This window comes from Bos indicus, chromosome 17, assembly GCF_029378745.1.
Source record: "Bos indicus isolate NIAB-ARS_2022 breed Sahiwal x Tharparkar chromosome 17, NIAB-ARS_B.indTharparkar_mat_pri_1.0, whole genome shotgun sequence".
NCBI lineage: Eukaryota > Metazoa > Chordata > Mammalia > Artiodactyla > Bovidae > Bos > Bos indicus.
The window spans coordinates 44,529,429-44,550,283 of record NC_091776.1 but is presented as its reverse complement, the minus strand read 5'-3'; the positions used below and the strand labels follow the sequence as shown (position 1 = coordinate 44,550,283).

Sequence of the window (20,855 nt, the reverse complement as noted above, 5' to 3'; positions counted from 1 at the left end):
AATCTTTAACAAAAAATAGTTTATTGCACAAAATTCAAGGAATTCCCAAGCATACTTAAATTTATAAAAAAATCAACATGCTTTTTAAAGTTACAATTTCTTGTGCATGGTGACACCTTTCCCCTGAACAGCCCCAACCTGAGGACTCCCTTTTAATGAGGAAATTTTTAATAGACATGAATAACTTAACACCACCGAGTTTTTCTAGATCCTCTAAAACATGACCCTCAAGGATCCTATCGTAACCTGAGACCACCATACGCTGAGAATCGCCCGGCATGGGAGTGAGTGACTTGTTTGAGTAAGGCTCAGAGCATCTCACACGCCCCCGCACTACGCATGTCATGGGCTCTTAGGGAGGCTCCGGGACATCTGTCTTTCAGATCTGCTGGTCCCTTTCACTACTAGCAGTCTTTACATGACATTTAATTTTTGTTAAAAAAATGCTCATAGGAATATATGTCCTGATGACTCTGCAGGCCCATGGCTTTAGCAGTATCCTTAAGACCAAGAAAGTCTTTAAACTGAGGAAGAGTTTAATGAGAATCTTCCTAACACAGCCTTCCACGGGCTGTCTTCTTCAAGGCCCATCTTGGTACCTGGACCCCAGGCCAGAGAATGAACCAGTTTCACATCCTATCAAAAACAATGCCTGTTACACCTCCTGAAGAGTAGAACGAAGGCATGTAAATCCGTGGCATCTATGTGATGGGTACCGTGGAAAAATCAATGATAACCACCTCGCAGGAAGTTATTTTTGGAACATAAGAAAATCAAGTCATGATATCGTGAAGTGTCCAAGCTGACACGCCCTCCAATGAGGACACGAGATACAGGATTAATAACATACACAAATGCAACGTGACGACGAACGTGTTTCTACAAGTACTCCAGAGTTGACTGTTGTTTTCCATGAGAAAATTCCTAATTCCCACTTCTGCCCACGGAAGAAGAATATTTCAAATGCTGTGAGGCAGGAGTGCCAGTAAAGTCCCTCAGAGGAAAAAAAAAAGCCTTAACAAACCAAGAGCAGATGACTTCAGTCCAACTTCCTCCTTCAGGATGATCTGTTAAGGAAGCCTGGACACAAGGGCCCCAGATTAGGAACTGCAGGCCAGACATGACGGCACAAGGGGCACACACAGGAAAGGGCAGGGGGTGGGGGGCAGCCAGAGCACTTGGGCCAGAGGCAGGCCAGGCTGGCACAGAACTACGGACAAGGCTGGCACAAGAGGTTGGCAGGAGCCCCAAGGAGGCGCTGCTGCTGAAACAGAGGGTGACTCCACAAAGGAAAAGGGGTGAAAAACAGAGACTGGCTTTCTCTTGATGGACACACTCAAGATTCGCTCATCATTTCCTAAGGAAGAAGATGCACGGTGATTTCCCAGAAGACCTTAGCAAGGAGCGAGAAAGCAGCTACAAAGTGAGGCTAAGTGACTTCTTGGCTCTAAAATTAAAGGATAATGCAGCCAAAATAAATAAGAATGTAAATTACCATTTTTCTTTTCCAATGGTACAAAAACAGTTTTGTCAAAGATGATTTCAAACTTAGAAGGAAAAGTAGAATATATTTATAATGAAGGTTCAAGTATAGTTTCCAAGAATAACCCTGTACAAATGATATACGTATTTTAGAAGTTCCAATACTTGCTGGAGAACTTTTAAAAACGCTAAACATCTTTCTGGTTAGTGCTCTTTTAACCTTACTGGTTAACCTTCTAACAGCATATCGTGAGAGAATGCAAGCAGCTTAAAAACACCACGCTGTTTTCTCCACAAGAGACCCAGGTGATGAGGTGACACGAGCGTGTCTGGCCTGATCAGTAACACCGCAGACTTCATCTTCAGACCAGCCGCCCTGCACGGGGGGCACACAGACCCATTCTCTCTCTCTCTCAACTTGGAACAATAAACATTATTTGACATCATCTTAGCAAACTAGCAACAGACTTTCAAACCTCGAGTCTCAGTCATTCTAGGTGGGACCTCACACACTTGGGGTGTCTCGTTTCCAGTAAGGCGTCCCACATGGGAGGCTCCAGAGACCATCTTGTGCTGACCTGCCCCTTTCAGAAACCTTGCTGCTCTCCAGATGAGAGGGGAAGGCCCTTCTGAAGGCTGTCACACACACAGGCCGGCAAATCTTGTGATGACCACACAAGTGCTGATGGACACTTCCACACAAAGGTAAAGTGGAAGGCCTGGGGAAGCCTTGCTCCCAGGTTGGGAGCCTGCAGGCAGCCCTCCTTATTCTCCTCACCGCCCCTCCTCTCTTCTCCTGAAGCCCCTCCCCACACCTCACGCGTCAGGTCAGTGCCTGCTGACTGTAGCGTCTGTGTGGCATCCTGGTGGTCATCAGGCCTGCCCAGGGGTTAGCTGGGGTGAGTGAGGCCATGCAGGACCAGGGCTCGAACAGGTGGGCGTTGTGCACTCATGACAAGGAAAGACCCTCAAAATAGAGTGAAACTAAAATAACAAAGAACTTCTGTCTAAGAATATTTGGCTTTGGGAGGTGAATAAATTTCTTAAAATATAGTTTTTTGACATTCCTAAATTCTACATGTACATTATTTCCTAACAGCAGATTTTCAAAAGGCAATCAATAAAAAGACAATTCGGGTCATTCTTAAATAATATAAGGATATACTTTTTAAAGTTTAGATTATGATTTTCAGTATTTATATACATATCCTATGGAGAGATGGCTATTGAAATCAAAATAAAATAAAATAAAAACCAAAGGTGCAAATGAAGCCTCACTCCTGCAGGGTAGTAAAACTCTTACTGAATCAGGCAGGAAAGTGAGAAACCGGACTCAGCTGTGCAACATCTCTACCAGCAACCGTCCGAGAGCAGCGTCTATGGTCATGCCTAAGATACCTCCTCTACACATATGCTTCAGACACATCCAAAAATGTCTCACTGAGACCTAAATTAGGTTTTTAAGATTTGGTCACTTCATGGGAAAAGCTGGTTGTGATCTGCAAATGATTATTTCTCAATCCTTGGCTCCTGTTTTGTTATTTTACTCCTTGTAAAGGCAAACGCAAAACTTAAATTTCACCTCTTAGAAAAACATAGAGCACACAGTCAAATAAATAACATTGATGAGAGAACATTCCTCGGGGTAGTTACAAACACTTGGGGTGGGGATGCTCGGTGGTCACTGTTCCAAGCCCTTCTTGCGAGGCCCTGCCCTGACCATGCCGCTCTGTGTCTCCTCTAGGGTTGGCGTGATCTCCTGGTGGTGAGGGGCTGGCAGGGTCCCCCTGAGTCCACGAGGACAGCGACTCATGCACAGTGACTGCGTGTGCCTCCATCTGGCGCTGCAGGCTGTCCATCTCCTGCCTGCGGAGACAGGGGAGGGAGAGGAAGGGACGCAGTCAAAGGAGAGCCAGGGAGGGCGCCGCTGCTCCCCTAGAGACAGCCCATCACCTGGGACTCGGCCCTGACGAGCCTCAACTGGACAGCAGGTGCTCACACTCACAGGACCCACTGAACTTCTCTACTGGGACCAGCAAACTAATTGGGTCACAGAACAAAAGGGACTCTGGGCATTTTCCTCCACCCACAGAGGCCCACAAGCCAGGCAGCTCTGCACACGCTGACTGCTGCTTGAGGAGAATGTGGGGAAGACAGAGCTGAATCTGTCCTTCCTGGCTTCTTCAGGGTCAAAAATGATACCTGCCCACACCCTCCAGACACAGGCCTCCTGTTGCTTGGCCACTGAGGGTCATTTAGCTCAGGACAGCTCCCACCTTAGAGACAAAGGGAGAGGCATGGGACCCCATGTTCCCCTCCCACCCTCCACCCCCAGAGCTGCTCAGCCTCTGCTGGACGTGGGGTGCTGTAACAGGAAAGATTCTTCCAAGTTAAACAAGCAATTTATCTGTAAAGACTAAGCCGCGGAGCCCAGTGTGGTTCGTACTTGAGCTGCTGGAGGCAGCTGTTGAGGTTCTTGAGGGGTTCCTTGCTCACGGCGGGAGGGGGCCGCAGCAGTTCCTCCAGCAGCGAGGCGGGGACGGGGCAGTCAGGGATCTTCACCGGTGTCACGGGGCTGGAAGAGCTGGCTTCTCCTTTTGGCTCCTTTCTCTGTTTTTCAAAGCACACAGCTAGTTTCCCACTTGGAGGCCTACCCCCGACCCCTTCCCCAAGGGTCCCTGCCATCACACGTGCTTCTGGAGGCACCTCCTCAGCTCCCCAAAGGTTTCTGGGGAGGCAACTCCCACTCTGCAGAGCTGGAAGCCTCAGGGGTTCAGGAAATGTCTGCTAAATAGAAAATCTTCTTCCTAACCACGTAACAAATACTATAGTCCTGGCTCTTCAGGGGCATGGACCCGACTGGAGGCCCCCTAATGACAGCTCACAGGTGGGGCTTTCCAGAGAGACCAAGGCCTTGACTCTGAGTTTCCCTGAGAAATTAAGTCAATTTTCCAACTCGTAAGACTCCCCTTCCTTGGACTTCCTACTTTTTCCATAGATAACCAAACCATGCTAAATAAACCTCTGAATTTGAGTAAGTTCTTTGCACCAGCAAAGTATTTACATAGGCTGAGGAGAGAAACAAACTGTGGGTAAACAGATAATCTGAAAGAGCTCATGACAGCAGTTTCAGGGGTTCCTGGGCCCCCGAGCCTATTCTGGCAGCTGTGTGTCCCAGCTGGGCTCACCTAGAAGGCCAGGGACTCTTGTTAACACAAGCAAACCATGCCCTCATTTTGTTTGTAAAGCATATTACAATAAAATGGCATCTGAATTCATAGAAAGAGGCCAACGTTCTGTTAGAAAAAGCACTAAATTAAAAAGATTTGGCCGGTGGTCCAAAAAGAATATGCCATCATCATCTCACATGGCTGTTGCCCAACATTGGTTAAATGTAACTTTATGACTGAATGCCTGCCGACCATCCGCCAACACATCTACAACGGCCTGCTGATGGCCCGGGCGGCCTCATACCATCTTGGCTGCTCCCCGCCGCAGGTCCAGCTTGAGCTGCTGGTTTTGCTGGAGCAGTGTCTTCATGTTGTTCTTCAGTTCCGACACTTTAGCTTGAAGCATAAATTTATCTTTCTGGGTCATGGACAGGTCTTCCCGCACCATCTCCAGCTCAGATTTAATATTCTAAAGAAAGTGTAGTCATAGATTTTCAAAAACTGAAAGATCTTAAGCACACTGCACAAATCTTAGTTTGTATGTCACAATTCTAAGGGGCTGGGGCTACTAGCCTGGCTTTGTACACTAAAGCTTTCATGTGACGCTCCCCTCTCACCAACATTCCTCTCTAGGAGTCTACACTGCAGAGAATCCAGTTACAATTCTGTCCTCAATGTTCCCATCCAAACTTCAGAGCTTCTGCTGAGGAACCAGTAACATTTCCATATCCACAGTTGACAATGAACCCAATCCTTGTTTAAATTCCAAGGTCAGCTACTAGAATAAGCTTAACTGTTCCTGAGACAGAAGACAAAGCAGTTCTGATGATTACTCAAGCTGTCCATCCACATGTAGGAATCTCAGTCAGAGTCACCCCCCGCCCCCCTACCCTGATCCCGTCCTCGAGCAGTCAAGACTATATGTATATAGACTTCTTCTCAGAGAAGCTCATCACACACTGGTGAATTGCACTCTCATATACTGGACTTAATGAGATCTCGTTCCTGGGACAATTCCACAGCTCGGCCCAGGGGCTCTGGTCTCTCTGCTCAGTGTCCCTCAGCTGCCTGACCTGGGCTGCTTTCTGAAACATGAACGATCTAGTGTGAGCACTCAATTCATAAAAAACTCTTGCTGTACATGTAGCATACTGCTTGGCATGATACTGGAAAGAGCTGGGGGAGTGCTGCTGGGGCCCTGACATGACCTGTACCTGTAATGACTGCTGTATTCCATCCAACTCCTGTTTACTCTGGTGCTCGGTCAAGTCCAGCTGCTGTTTCAAGGACTGGATTTCTCTCTCTTTCTGATCCACCTCCCATTTGAGATTTTCCATCTAGAGATGGAAAAAACATCACATGACCCAAAGAATTTTAAAATGGCTTTCTTGCATTATAAAATTGCTGTAACGCTATCTCTTCGTATCATTTAAAACACTTAGAAACAAAAAAAATCCCTTTCCAAGAAGACAGGGAATGAAGTGAATGTGTCAAGCAGAGTCTTGTTCTATAAGCCCTGTTAACTGGGGAGGGAAAGCTGCCAGTGAGTCACCTCTTGGTTTCCTATGGGTTCTTTGCTCAGCTGCTCATCCAGCTGCTTCTGCAGCAGCTGGAGCTGGGTCCGGGCCTCTGCCAGCTCCGCCTGGAATTCTGCTATTTCCTGCGAGTGCTTCCCCTCCTGGATCCTAGCACAAAAAACAAGAAGGAGTAAAATTACAGCATTCTTCCAATGACCTTCCTACTCAAAAATGCTTTCAGTTGACTGTTAGATGTCCTGGGTAACATTCATAAGGACAAAACTCGCGTACCGCACCCCCTGGATGGGGACTGTTCTAGGAGTTGTGAATGCACTCGCTCAACTAACGCTCACAACGCCTGGGAGGGCGTCTCCATGAGTGCCCAATCATAGATTACAATGGGAGGGAAAGTGCCGCGGAGTTCAGTGCGTGTGCACTGCCCAAAACGTGTGCACTTACACACGTTCGAGCCGAGACTCCCCCAGTGGGAGCCCACAGTGAGCATCGGTGGTGGGTGCAGCCCCCAGGCCTCTCTGTCCTCACAGAAGGACCAGCAAGGCATAAAGTGGGAGCGCACAGCATCAAGGCCCAAGTTTCAGTGTTAAGGTGCAGGCGTTCTGAGATAGCAATTGGATGCATTTCTCCTCCTTAGATCTGCCTCCGGAGATCTGCCCAGCAATTTGCTAGAACACAGGGGACCCTGGTGTGTCAAAGGTGCTAACTGGAGATGAGACGGTGGCAACACCCACTCCCACTTACTGGAGCCCGTCGGCCTCTGCCTGTAGCCTCTGCACCTCCTGCTCCTTGGCCTGCAGCTCCTTCTTCACCTCGCTCAGCTCTAAGGTGGCAGCCTTAAAGTGGCGGCGGTTGTGGCCTGCTTCTGCCTTGGCTGCAGCAACCTAAAACAAAAAAACATTAGCATTGTCAAGGACAGAGGCAGAACCTCGCAGCACGTGTGGAGGCAGCTGCCCCAACCCCCGCCTCCTAGCCGCTCTTGCAGGCCTTCCTTCCACAGCTTTTCAAGGTGCCTGTCAAGGACGAAAGTACTGAACACACACTTGGCCTGAAAGCATGCGACACGGCAGCAGCACCTGCTGAGTGAACCATTATGTTCAACTTTCTTGGCCTCAGTGGTTCTTATAGTCTTTTTCAAGTGTATCTACATATTTCTTGTTACTTTTGTTCATAATTCATGTATTGAGGAAGAATCTACCTTTCCATCAGACCATCTAAGTATAATAACGCTACTGCTCATCTTCCTTTAAGGATGTAACTAGCTTTTTCATGGTTAACAACATTTTATCTCAAGGTTTCTGAGAAGATAAGCAAATTCTCAGAATATAACAACACATTTCAATTGCCTTTTCAATATTTTAGTTTTCTTGTCTAACTACACTAGCAAGTACTTCATGTAAAAGAAGTTTAATAAAAATATTTATAGTATATGACAAATGAATATAGAAAGAACTCATATACACTTGGAAAAAACTCCAATAGAGGGTATTAGCAGTGGTTGTCATTAGGTAGAGATTCCAGATACTTATTCTCCACATGCACTAAAAATTTCTGCTGCTGCTGCTAAGTCGGTTCAGTCGTGTCCGACTCTATGCGACCCCATAGATGGCAGCCCACCAGGCTCCCCCGTCCCTGGGATTCTCCAAGCAAGAACACTGGAGTGGGTTACCACTTCCTTCTCCAATGCATGGAAGTGAAAAGTGAAAGTGAAGTCGTGTCTGACTCTTAGCTACCCCATGGATTGCAGCCCACCAGGCTCCTCCGTCCACGGAATTTTACAGGCAAGAGTACTAGAGTGGGGTGCCATTGGCTTCTCCGAAAATTTTTGCTAGTATGTACTATTTTTACAATTAGGACTATCAGACCAAATGTACTTGGAAAAATAAATAGGCATCATTTACAATTACTGCCCTTAAAAAAAGAAATCAATTATACATCATCCCCCCAGCACTTCCAGTTAAAAATTGCCTAGTTACAACTTAAAGGTGAGAATAAAACTATTAAGTGATACCTGAGTACAAATCAAAAGACAGGAAGGTGGGGTACAGAAAAGCAGGGAGAGTTGCTGACTTAGTTTAGAACCATCAGATGTGCAGCAACTGCAAGCAAGGATTAAATATGGCAAACAAGGCACATGTGGGTCAAGAAGAAGCTAATAACTGATCACATAACAATATTCCTAATATATCTTAAAACTAGTACTACTTTAAAAGAATGTCTGGGGATGTCCTTGGCAGTCCAATGGTTAAGACCCTGTGCTTCCAATGCAGAGGGCACGGGTTCCGATTCCTAGTTGGGGAACTAGATTCCACATGCTGTGCAGTGCAGCCAAAAAATATTTTAAAAAATAAATAAAAGAATGTCTTACTGTCTCACTCACGAAATAAAAAAAAACTATCTTCTTCTATCTCTAGTACATTATCATGGAGAAATGTAAAAGTAAGTGGCAAAACCCAGGTGACAGGCACCTACACACACAGGAGTGTGCCCACAACAAACGTATTCTGCCATCTGCTCTGAGAAGGCACTGGGGACACGAGGACAAACAAGCCACAGACCTTGTCCCAGGACGCTGATGTCCTCATGGGGAAAGGGCTACACAGAAACCACAGCTGATGCATCATGATGTTAAAACTTTAAGTCTACAGCCTGACGTCCACTCCGTTTGTGGGGTGGCTGGGGCAGGCCTCTCTGTGGGATGAGCCACCTGATGCACTGGTGAACATCTGAGCGTGGAAGGCAGCAGCCAGGAAAACTGCTCTAGATGTCAAGAATGGCACGGGTCTCCAGAACCACTGCTCTTGGGTGCTTCTTTAACACAAATGGGGTCACCACATACTGTTCTTCAGTTTGCTTTTCAGCTCCACACTACATGCAGGGCATCTCTCCCCAGCAAAGACACAGCTATGGAGCTCTGTGCACACATCTGAGATCTGCACGACTGTTCCTTAGTTTAATCTAAGCCCTTTCTTCCACTGATGAGTACGGAGACTCCCTCCAGGCTCTGTCACCAACCCCATGATGACACCCTATCCTTGGACCCATTAGCAAAGGTATTCACAGAGAAGTTCCTGGAAGGGAACTGAAGTGTCAAGGGTACTAATACTGAGTTTTTAGACATTTACAAGTTACATTCCAAAAGGCTCTATGAGGTTGCAGTCTGATACCAGCTGGAAGTTATATACCTGCTCCTCGAGGCTGTGCACCATCACCTTTTCCTTCTGTAGTGCGGCCTGCAAGGCTTGGACAAGCTGCTTCATCTGGCGGTCCTCTTCTTCCTTGCGCTGCAAAACTGCCTGCACCTACAGCACATTCCAAGAGGGGTAAGGAAGGAAGGACATCAAATTTCCAAAGCCTGAAGAGCCCTGGGAGAAAGCACAGGCCACTCTGATCAGGGTCATGTGAGGGAATCAAGCATCATGTGGGAACAAGACATCACGACATGTTATCAACAAACGTACAAGCCAGGAAAGGAGTGAGATTTCTACTTCTGGAGAACATTGTTTTCAAAACTGAAATCTCAGAGCACATGAGCACAATCATATGATCATATTCAAACATAGGGTTAGAAGCCCAAAGGATGCATATAAATCAGGGGTTATCAATGCAGTTGGCTTCATGGCGAGGCAGGTAATTCAGATGGTGGGAACTAGCACATAGGAAAATCTGGAAGCTCTTTAAAGTCTGGATTATTCAAGGCAGGGGCTGGGCTGGTAAAAAAATCCCAGAGGGGCTGCAGAGCTGAGGAACTGACAGCGGGGTCTGTAGGGTGACATCCACCAGAGTTCGAACCCCAGAGCTGAATCACAGGAGGCCCTCAGGTCGGAGCTAGGAAAGGGTCTCCTCTGCATCCCCAGAGTCGCCCACCCCCAGGGAACCTTAGGGACTGAGTCTAGTTCCTTTACAGCTCAGCTCCCCTGCTTCACCCCCACCTCAGGACAGGCAGAGGGGCTGAGGCTCCAGCAGATCCTCTGGGCCTCCATCTCCATGCCTCTACTCTGCAGGCATCTGTGATGAAGCAGACGATGCAGCTGAAGCCCTCAGAGTCTGCCTGGCCTGCAGCAGGTCTCCTCCTGCTTCTGGCAAATGAGTTCCAATACCTGAAGGTTCAGCTGAACTAGGTCTGCTTCCCTCTTGGCTAATGCTGTCTCTAAGATGCTGTTGTGTTCCCTCAAGGCCGCATTGGACTGCCCAAGGCCCGTGAGCTTCCCTCTCTCGTGCTCCAGTTCCAAAGCCAGCTTCTTATTTGACTCCTCAAGGCGCTTTATCTTCCTCCTGAAGCCTCTGGACTCTTGAAGCTGAAACAAATCAAAGTCGCCGGTTTGTGGAGCCACTGCACTCCAGGCACCGAATGATTAATACCACAATGCAACAACACACAGCTGAGCACCAGATGCAGCAGACCCTCGCTCCACTGCTGGCAAGGCTGCCGTGGCCATGCCTGCTTCTCTCCTAGACCCACAGCTGACAGCCAGTCCTCTCCTGTGGGCTGTGGGCTTCTGGAGAAGCACATCCAGGTTGGAGCCCAGGCGGGCCCAGAGCTGAGTGTGACAGAGATGACCACGAACTGTGTACGCAGCCTGCAGCTCCCGACAGCCACCTTGGGACCCTGTGCAGAACCCAGGGGCATCACCATGCTGCAGCGTGTGGCACCACCTGAAGCCACAGCTGACTCTGAGCCTGAGGGTTACGTGGAGATCTTCCAGGCTGGGTTTCTTATTTGCCACACTGGAGCGAGAGCAGGCACAGCAGGCCTCACTGAAGTGCATGTAGGGTGTCCAGCAGTGCAGGTGGTCAGACCCAGGGGAGTGGCTGGACAACCCCCAGAAGCACAGAGTGGAGGCCAAGCACTCAGGCTGGGCTGTGCCCTGACCCTGCACATGGGGCGGCACTCATCCCTGGGCAGTGCGACGGCAGGGCTTGGCCTACCTCGTCCTCCAGCTCCAGCACCTTCTCCCGCTGCTCCTCCAGCTCCTGGCCAGTCAGCGAGATGACCTCCTGCAGCTCCCTCTCCAGCATCATCTTGCTATGGCCGACAGCCTGCAGCTCCGCCTCCAGCACCTGGACCCGCTCCTGACGGCCGGGATGCAAGGTGCGTTTGGTCGGGGTCTCACCAAAGCCCCCCACATAGCCCAGCTTCCCACTGATGGCGTGAGGCTGCCAACCACACGCAACAGCCTTCCCTCTCCTTCAAGAGATGCAATCAAGTACCAGGTGTCACACAGTAATGACTAACTTTTTCAGTTAATGCTTTGGAAATACAGAAAGGTAGGAGCTATAAATTATTGTCTTTGGCAAATATGTGAGTAGATTAATTAAACAGACAGATACTTTAAAACAAAATGGAAACTGCAAGTAAGTTATCCTCCTGACACTGTATAAAGTGTGTGAGAGGGAATACTGAATTTATGTATTTTGGCAAGAGAACACCACACTATGCTACAGTGTCCTCCAACTCATGAATTCTCAAATTGATAAAAGAGAAAAACAAATATGAGAAAAAATACAATTACTAAGCTTAAGTGAAATGACTCAAATCTGTGGGTAATAAATGAAATGCAAATTAATTGAGGCAGAGTTTCATGCCTACTAGCAGGTGTGAAGCGAGGTGGTAGGCTCCACACTGCTGGGATCTGGGGAGCCAGGGCACTTGTGACTAACACAGAGTGACAGTGCAGCCCCAAGGGAAACCCGAGGGCTTTTACGTACGAACACACCCCCCTACACACACACACACACACAGAGGACAAGCACGCCTGCCTGCTGCCCTGCCCTCCTTCCCACAGGCTCTCCCTCAGGACGCCGGACTAGGAAGAGAGGCTCCAGAGGACGCGGCGCTCGACCCTTGCCATGTGCACATTCCCTCTTTCTTCTGACCCCAAGCGTTTCATAGCCACTTCCATCCACTATGCTGCACATACTGTCTGTCCCACGGGCTTGTCTCCAGCACCACCCCGACCCCCGGTCCCCTGGCACTGGCCTCCACGGGGCACTGGGCTCCGTGAGGCCTCCCCATCAGCTCCTCCTGTTGCCATCCTGCCACCTCCACTCAGCTCCCAGCACCTCAGGTACCGTTATTACCCCTGGGGCTCCCCACCGCCTCCACCTGGGGCTTTCCAACAGGACAGTGGTCAGGTCTCAGTCTGCTTTGTCTCACATAAGACCAAGCCCAAACTTACCCTACAGCCAGACACCCACCCAGCCCCATGCCCTCCAGACCCAGCGCATAGCACAGCCGGCACAGGAGCACCCCTCTGCTGAGATGCCCCCCTTTCACTGAAGATGAGTTCAGATGTCACCTTTCCCAAAAGCTTTTCTGGACTCTCCAATCCTCACCCTGAACCCTCGCATGCCGCACTCGTGCGCTCACAGAACTTCACCTACTTACAGAGCCTCTTCCCCACAATGAGGCAGAGGAGGACTGGAGCGAGCAGGGGACACTCCACACGCTTCATCAGGGTCCCTGGTCATTTCACGACCACGAGGTATTTGAGAAAAACAATCCCCACACGCTTACCCCACACCGTTTTTCTAGACCCTCTTAAGAGGGTTTCGGAGAGGAGTTGCCTATAAATGTCATGCCCCTACACGAAGTCTCTGCAAGTGGCCGAAGCAAACGAGTTACCCACATGCAAGGTGAGGTCGCTGCCGCCGGCAGCCGCCTGGGCTCTCAGCTGGCTCAGCTCGGCCTCAGCTGCCTCCTTGGCTGCAAGGGCCTCCTGCAGGCGGCGGCTGAGGATGCCCACTGCGTTCTCATAGGCTTTGTGCTTGGTCTTCATCTCCTTCTGTGCGCTGGTCAGATCTGAACCCAGACGCTTCATCTTCTGCTTCTGTTCGGTGATGGCCCTGGGCGTGGCAGAGACGGAAGGAAGTCTCAGCTCACCTCTGAATTCACATGCCGCACCAAGCACACGCGAAGTACATGTCCATCCGAGCCCCATTCCTCCAGGGCTCTAGACGGAGGCTGTGCCGGCTCCACCCTGTCCAGCTCTGCCACTGCCCAGATCTGCCTCCTCAGGATGTGGTTGGTGGGTGCTCCTGAGGAGCCCAGCACTGCATTTCAACTGCCCTGCTCCCCTTTTGGAGCTGTTTAAATGATTTGGTGGAGGCAGAAAGAGTCCTTTCCTACCAAAAAGAAAGGCTTCCAGCGATCCTCCTGATCAGCAGCAAGAAACTCAACATTCAGGCTCAACGTAAAGCAGCGGCTGACCAGAGCAGAGGGCTGCGGGACACGCCTTGGGAGCGGAAGGGCCTGGCATGGGTTGAGGGGGACCAACACAAGCGTCCACCCTGGGCAGGGAGCTGGGGCAGGAAGGGCATTGCAACAAGTTCTTGACATGAAAAAGCAACAAAAACAAACACAGACAGGGGAGTGTTTGTGAAAGGACATGTTAGCACATCCACGTGTAACCGTCAAGTCTGGACGGAATCACTTTTGCAGCTTTAAATCTGGACTCTGACATCTAAGCCTCCTGGGGTAGACCAGTGAGGGCTGGACATACCGTGCTGGGGTCCCCTGGTGTGAACCAGTGAGGGCTGGACAGACAGTACTGGGGTTCCCTGCATGGTTCATAACCCCGCCTGACCTCCCCCAGCACACGCCCTGCCCACATACTTTGTGGCTTCTTGCTGCAGCTCTTCTATTTGTTTCTTGAGTACCTCGTTGGCCTCCGTCACAGCAACCATCTGCTCCTTATCAAACTGCAAAGACTTCAAAGAAAGACAGGAAAAGACAAAATGAAGAGCGTCAGGCCTTCCACCTGAAGCCCCAATGTTGGGATCGGCTTCCTCGCAGGTAAACGGCGCCCTCTCGGGGCTGCCTTACAGGACATGGGTTTTGAGGAAGATCCAGACAGAGGGGCTGAGGTAAGTGACCACTTTAACAAAGGTTAGGAGCATCCTGAGTTGCTGGTGCCAAGGAATGTGGTAAGGAAACAAGTGAGAAGAACTGGCCAGTGGGGAAACCTCTGGCCTCCGGATCCCACCCAGGGGCCCCACTGGACTCGCTGACAGAGTCCCCAGGCCCCTCCTTGGTTTCTCCCAGCCCCTCAGAGCAGCCTTGTGCCCACTTCTGGCCTCACCTGCTGCCCTGTCTCTTCCTGTGCAGTGAACACCAGCCCCGAGTCCCAGCTCGGCCCTCATAGACCGAGCCCCTCAGTGAGCCCTGTGCTCCCACAGCTCCCAGCCCTCTTGTCCCGCCTGTACTCTCACAGTCTCAGCTGTGACCTCCAGCCCACCTGCCCTGCTTGTGGGATTTCTGATACATCACATGTAAGACAAAGCCCTTGGTCTGACTCCCTGCCCACTGCTCTCCCCAGGTCTACCGTCTACCTCAGTTTCTCACACTTGACATGCTCCTCAGCTGCAGGAATCTGGCCTGAGGTCTCCCTCTCCCCATCCCATTCCAGAGACCCTCTCTGATACTGCCACCTCCATCTCTCACGGGCTCCTGCCTCCACGCTTGCCTCCCCTCGACCACAGGGGCCTTCGGGCATGCACAGCAAATCCGGCTGCACCACACTTAAAACCCAGAGCACAAACCAGCGTATTCCTCACGCACCCTGGCACCCGCACAGAACTCTGTGCCATCCCACACCCAGCAGCCCCCTGGCTTTCTGCTGACTTTCCACCTCTCAGACGCTGGTTCCAGGCCTGTCTCAGTAGCTCCCTCACAGCTGTATCTCTGCCTGGACCACCCCTCCCAACCCCCCAGCATCTGAGCTCCAAGAGGGCCTTTTCCAGGCTACTTTTCTAAAAACCTCTCCACATGTCCCTGCCCACCCACCATACAGCCCCAGGCACATTCAGCTGAACCCTCACACATCAAAGACACCCCCAAACCTGTAACTGCGTCTCCATTTCATCACGCTCCCTCTGTGCGGACTGCAGGTGCCCTTCGAGATCCACCACCTGCTGCTGGATCTGTGACATCTCCTTCTGCAGGCGTGAGTGCTCCACCTCCACGGACCTCTTCTCCCCTTGAAGTTTCATCAACTCCTGCCGCAACTCCTTCACCTCCGAGTCCAGCCTCTTCTTCGTGGCCTTCAGCTCACTGATGAGCTGGTCTTTGGAGGTGGCGTCGCGGCGGTAGGCCTCCACCATCACCTGCCCAACAAAGACAGAAGCTGCAGCCAGTGGGGTGGGGTTGAATGGGGTTTAAACAAACCAAGGGGTTGAATGGCATAAACAAAAACACTCACCGCTTACACCTACAACACTTTTGGGGAGCGAAAGATAATGTATTTCACCAAATGCAAGATACCGCCCACTGAGATGTCACAATTTTACACTCCTCAACAGGTCTGGGTGAGACACACAGCAACTATGCCAGCTGCTGGGCTTTCTGACCACGTTACCTTCTTGGGGGAATGTAGCCATTCCTTCTCCCTCTACTTGCCCTGCCTGACTTCTGAAGGCACCCCTGCTTGCATCTCAGTGATAAAATCCCCCACCACTTTTAACATTCTCAGTCGCCCTTCCTTAGACCCTTGGTGACACTCTGTGTTCATTCCTCCAGAGCAGAACTAGCTTCACTAACGTGAAACACCTTATTTCAATGCTAGACTGTAGTGTGACCTAAGTTAATCAAAGACACGTTGAACAGGACGCTTGGGGCTCTGTGGAAGCAACATGTGCTCACGCTACATGATGGCAGGGCACACAATCCATGAGATACAGATGCCAAGCCCACCCTGAAAATGCACCTGACTTCAGAGATGTAAAAATGGGAGGGGTGAGATGCGTGTTTTAGAATCAGTGAAGTGCCTTAAAAAACCTGGAACCAAGCTGTTACCTTCCTCTTGAACGAATTCTTTCCAGTGAAAAGATTAAACATATAGGATTTTCTTCATGCACTTGTTTCGTGGGAAGAAAACTAACCATATGTTCTTACCTTTTGTTGAAGAAACTGTTCCTTTATTTTCTGTGTCTGCTTTTTCAGAGCGCCAGCTTCCTGCTGCAGGTGTTCCACCTATGAGGGACATGAGTGCAGATGTTACACTGATAGCTCCCTCAGGAGGGCCCTGTGTCTCCGGGGGACACATGTGCACAGAGGCATCAACAACCTGCCCCTGAGCATCCTGTCCTAGAAGGTAACAGTCAGTCAGTGTCTGCAGAAAAAGTGCACCTACTCCCTGGAGAGAAAACATGTCACTGACTTCCTTTTGATGCTCATGGAACAGGATTTGAAGACAACATTGTCCCCGACACTAATTCTGCTTCCTCCACACCCTGCAGCTTTCTTGTTCTGTATTTGTTTACTGGTTGCTTGCATCACAGCATGGCAGCTCCCAGGTGTGGGACAGTCAGGCCATCTCCCCACCCTCACCCACTCTGTCGATGTGTCCTGGAGGTCACACTAAAGTCAGGCAGGAAAAAAAATCGAAGTTCTAAGTGGATTTTCCCAAGTCTGAGCTCCTCATCATAGGCAGATTGAAACCAGCATTTCTTGGCAGATTACTTTCAAAGCCTCAATCAATTCAGTTTTCTAGTTCTCAGCCATCTCCACACCCAGCCGCTGACCCAGGACTGGAAGTACCACACTAGAGGCTATGGACCCTTTCCCCACTGAGCCCTGGGCCCTGCCCTGCAAGTGTTCCTCCATGTTTAGAAAGCAAGGTGTTCCAAAATAGGACCAAACAAATAAAACGAATGGCCGGACAATGAGGATTACTTCTCGTATGCATGATTTCCATTCATAACAAAGTGACAGCAATTGCGTTACCTGGCTGGACTTGATGGCTAATTCTTGTCTCAACTGCTCTAAAGTGTCCGATGTGTCCTGGGCCCCCTCTTCCAGGCGTTTCGCCCCTCTATCGAATTCCTCCCTGCTGCTGTGGGCTGCCTGCAGAGCCACCTCCAAGACGATCTTCTCATTCTGCAGGGCCTGGATGGCGTCTTCTCTGGAGGCAGCTTCCCCCTGCAGCTCATCCAGCCTGGCCTGCAGCTCATCGTAGCGCACCTGCAGGTCCCCCAGGGACTGCTCCCTAGTCTGTAGAGTCTCCTGCGTTGAGGTGAACTGCTTCAACAGGTCCAGGTGCTCCTGCTGCAAAGCCTCTAGCTGCTGGTCTCGCTGATGCAAAGTCAACTTCACCTGGAAAAGAAGGAACCAAAGTCAATGTGACTGCTCTTGAACAAAAACACCGTGTGCTCCAAGAGTTTACTTTTTCCGTGCTCAGGTTTTAAACAATCTGGATGGATGCTCTGGAGGCAGCCTTCGGTGTAAAGCTGTGGCACAGAACATGAGTAGAAGATGGACAGACCAGCACAAATGAGCACCGTGAGGCCAGCCGTGGCACTGGGGCAGTGACGAGAGCCCCAGCAGGTGCTTGCCTGCTCCAGTTGCTGCTCCAGCACCGCCGCTGAGGCCACCATCTTTTGCAGCTGCTCCTTCTCGTCTTCAAACTCCTCCAGCCTCCTCTGCAGGTCCTCCTCCACCATCGTCTTCGCCTCTTGAATCTGCACAAAGGCAGCTTCCTGGTCCAACATGTCAGCCTGGGCCCAGAAGAAAGAGCATTTCTTAAAAAGCAGGACTTGGACTTCCCTGGTGGCCCAGTGGTAAAGAATCTGCCTGCGAATGTAGGGGACATAGGTTTGATCTCTGGGCGGGGAAGATTCCAGGAAGATCTTCCGGGCCCAGAGAAGGTTCCGGGAAGACGCCTCAGAGCAGCTGAGCCTGTGTGCCACAACTACTGAGGCTGTGCTCCAAAGCCCAGGAACTGCAGCCTCTGAAGCCAGTGCACCCTAGGGCCCATGCCTCACAACACGAGAAGCCACGGCAACGAGAAGCCAGTGCACTGCAACAGAGAGCAGCCCCCACTTCCTGCAACCAGAGAAAGCCTACGTGTGCCAAGGAAAACCCAGCACGGTCAAAATAAAGAAATAGTTTTTAAAAAGCAGGATAACCTGATGGCTACAGATTCAGCAGACAAACCAACCACCCTGGAGAGAAGCCCTGGTCTCCATCACTAACCTGTCCACGACCCACCGAGAGCCCAAAAGTGACAAGAGGGCAGAAAGCTGGTGCCCTCCCGCTGCCCATGAGACAGGTTAGCTGCTTACTCCTCTACCCACAACTCCCCTGCTAATTCCTGGACCCGGCTGAAGAGAGAAGCAAGCAGTCCACTCAGTTTTAAGAACTGGGATAAAGTGATGAATGAAACCGCCATGACGACCACTTGTGTGAAGACAGGCTGTACAGCACATCCCCACTTTGGGGTGAGATACACGGCACACTCTCTTCCACAAGATTATTTCCTGATGCCACTTGGTAAAACTAGAGATCAGGGCCAATGGGGCAAATACGGCATTCATCATGACTATGTAGATAAGACTGAACACGCCTGGGTGTTTTCTTAGGGAAAAAACATGAGCTTATAACTTAAAATCTTCTCAGTTCTTTGACATTGAGCCCTTGAAACATATGTTTGACAAAAACATGACTGTCTTTTAACACCCACATCATCTGTGAGGACAAAGGTGCATGTGGGAGACAGGAACCACCCTTGTAACAGGATGCCAACCTTCCACGTGCTTCTAAAAGACCACTGATGTTCTCGGCATAAAACTGCCCTGAATACACTGCCAGGATGCCGCAGACCCTTATTACTTTTCCAACAAGCCTGTCAAGCAGGTATTATTATCCACATTTAATACAAAGAGAACAAAACCCAGAGAGGTTAAGATATTAAATCCAGGGCCTCAGAGCTGACAAAGAGCAGAGTTCAAAGCCTCTGCATCTCCTTCCCCGGGGATAATCCACAGAGATGGCTGAACATGGTTCTAACTATTCCTCATGGCTGCTGGAGGGTGAAATGTTAATGTAGGCTGAGGGCTGAACTAGGCTGGCCCACATGGCAGCTCAGAGAAGGGCCACAGGTTACCACTAACAACTCAAGAGACAAGAGATGGGATGGGCATAGAGTGAACATGAGGGACAGAATCTTGAAACCTTAGATCACTGCAGATGGTTCAAAAAGGACATTTTAAAAGATATACGGACATACGGACATATATAGTACCAATGTTCACATGTATGTGTGTGTATTGTTTTATTTTCTTGATCAATGTAAAGGAAAAATACCCAAACCCCAAGACCCAGAAGCAGATTGGCCCACCTCAATGCCCTGGAGCTGGGCGGCAATGCGCTCCTTCTCCTTGATGGACCTCTGCTGGGTTTCCGTCAGCTGGTGGGACAGGGACACGTTCTCAAGCTTCAGGTGCTCCAGAAGACCCGCCTGGCTCATCTGTCCAACCTTCAAAGAAAAACAACATAAAGTTTCAGGTTGCTAGACTTCAAACACAAGCCCAGCCCAGTCCAGTCCCTCACTCTGGTGGCCTCAGGGTCTCTGCACAGTGCTGGCACCCAGGAGGGCCGTTCCCCAGGACCCCTCCATGCCAGGCCTCGCTGCTGGCAGCCACTGTGACACTTGGGCCACCCAGCTTCTGTGTGCTTAAGAGGGGTTAGCCGGCAGCCCAGAACTCAGTGCTCATCACCCCTATGACGGTGCGAGACCTGCACAATAGTTTTCATTGCAGCTGCATCTCTGAGCCCCTGAGGTGAGGGGCCTCATCTGGGTGGCAGGGACAGCCAGGAATCTAACCATCAAATGAACGGACCTATGGGGAGACACATCTTGGGCCCTGCCCTCTCAATGTCCGACTATTCTGGACATATCAGGCTGACCCTGGCCATTCCCAGGAAGAGGCGCTGGCTATCCACTCAGTGTCTGACCCAGACCTTCAAGGACATCCCTTCCAGAGCCAATGTGAATGTTCCAAGACTTGTAAGGTGCCAGGTGCGGCCAGATGTTGTGAGCTTCAGGGTTTAAAATAGAAGGTGCCCAGAGCAAGGGAAAGCATAATTTGCCGGGATTTTATTTCAAGGTAACAAAAGAATAAAGACCACCCTGCATTTTCCTCTCACCTGAGAATTCCTGGGACATATCTATGCTACTGGGAAAAGAGGGCAAAAACTTATTACACACTCTAATTAAGGAATTGGGTGCCAAAGGTATTTGAATAAAGCAGTTATGGTTCTCAAACTGCCATTCCCTTGGAATCTTCCATTTTTGTCTTCCAAATGCCATTTCTGACTTATGTCAGGACACATAAATCTGGCTTCTTTAAATGTTTTTATGCATCAAAAAATCCACAATAGCTTCAAAATTGCATTGACTTGCAATGATTTATTTCCACCTACACTTTATGTAAACAAATCCTTATCTATACGGTCCTCTTTTTAAACAGCGTATGTTGAATCACATTCTGTGCTACTGTTTTATAATTGTTTTCATTTAGCAATATATTGTGATAACTTTTTCTGATTAAGAATTAATTTTTGTTAGAAAACTTATGAATGAAAATAAAAATTACCAGAAATGGTACTGCCAAAAAAACACATAAAATTTTTGTATATTTGTAGATTACAGATTTTTTTAAAAAGGAGTTTTTGGTGAAGTAAGTACTTCATATTCTCCACTTGAGAAATAAAGTTTCAATGTTTTGAACATTTTAACAAGTTAAATTACAATATTTAATCTGGACCAAAAAAAAAAGGGAGGTGATAAAACCCACAGCAAAATTCAAAGAGAAGACAGGCTGACCAAGGCACCTTCACAATCGGTCCAATTAGTCCAAACCCTGAGATTTGGGGCAAAGTGTATTATAGCAA

At 49.6% G+C, this 20,855-nt stretch overlaps 1 protein-coding gene across 4 annotated transcripts in view; it reads right to left on the bottom strand.

The window, feature by feature from the left end:
• Nucleotides 1-20,855, bottom strand: part of GOLGA3 (golgin A3) — a 46,901-nt gene continuing 26,046 nt past the window's right edge. For all 4 annotated transcript variants that reach the window (XM_070769266.1, XM_070769265.1, XM_070769264.1 and 1 more), the window contains exons 9-24: nt 19,300-19,437; nt 17,516-17,677; nt 16,908-17,276; nt 16,077-16,154; nt 15,026-15,289; nt 13,800-13,894; nt 12,814-13,030; nt 11,114-11,257; nt 10,285-10,482; nt 9,370-9,486; nt 6,929-7,068; nt 6,205-6,337; nt 5,867-5,989; nt 4,957-5,121; nt 3,929-4,092; nt 1-3,348 (exon numbers count right to left, since the gene is read on the bottom strand). In XM_070769266.1, the coding sequence (XP_070625367.1) occupies nt 3,132-3,348; nt 3,929-4,092; nt 4,957-5,121; nt 5,867-5,989; nt 6,205-6,337; nt 6,929-7,068; nt 9,370-9,486; nt 10,285-10,482; nt 11,114-11,257; nt 12,814-13,030; nt 13,800-13,894; nt 15,026-15,289; nt 16,077-16,154; nt 16,908-17,276; nt 17,516-17,677; nt 19,300-19,437 (2,724 nt within the window). In that variant the 3' untranslated portion in view covers nt 1-3,131. The remainder of the gene's footprint in view (nt 3,349-3,928; nt 4,093-4,956; nt 5,122-5,866; nt 5,990-6,204; nt 6,338-6,928; nt 7,069-9,369; nt 9,487-10,284; nt 10,483-11,113; nt 11,258-12,813; nt 13,031-13,799; nt 13,895-15,025; nt 15,290-16,076; nt 16,155-16,907; nt 17,277-17,515; nt 17,678-19,299; nt 19,438-20,855) is intronic.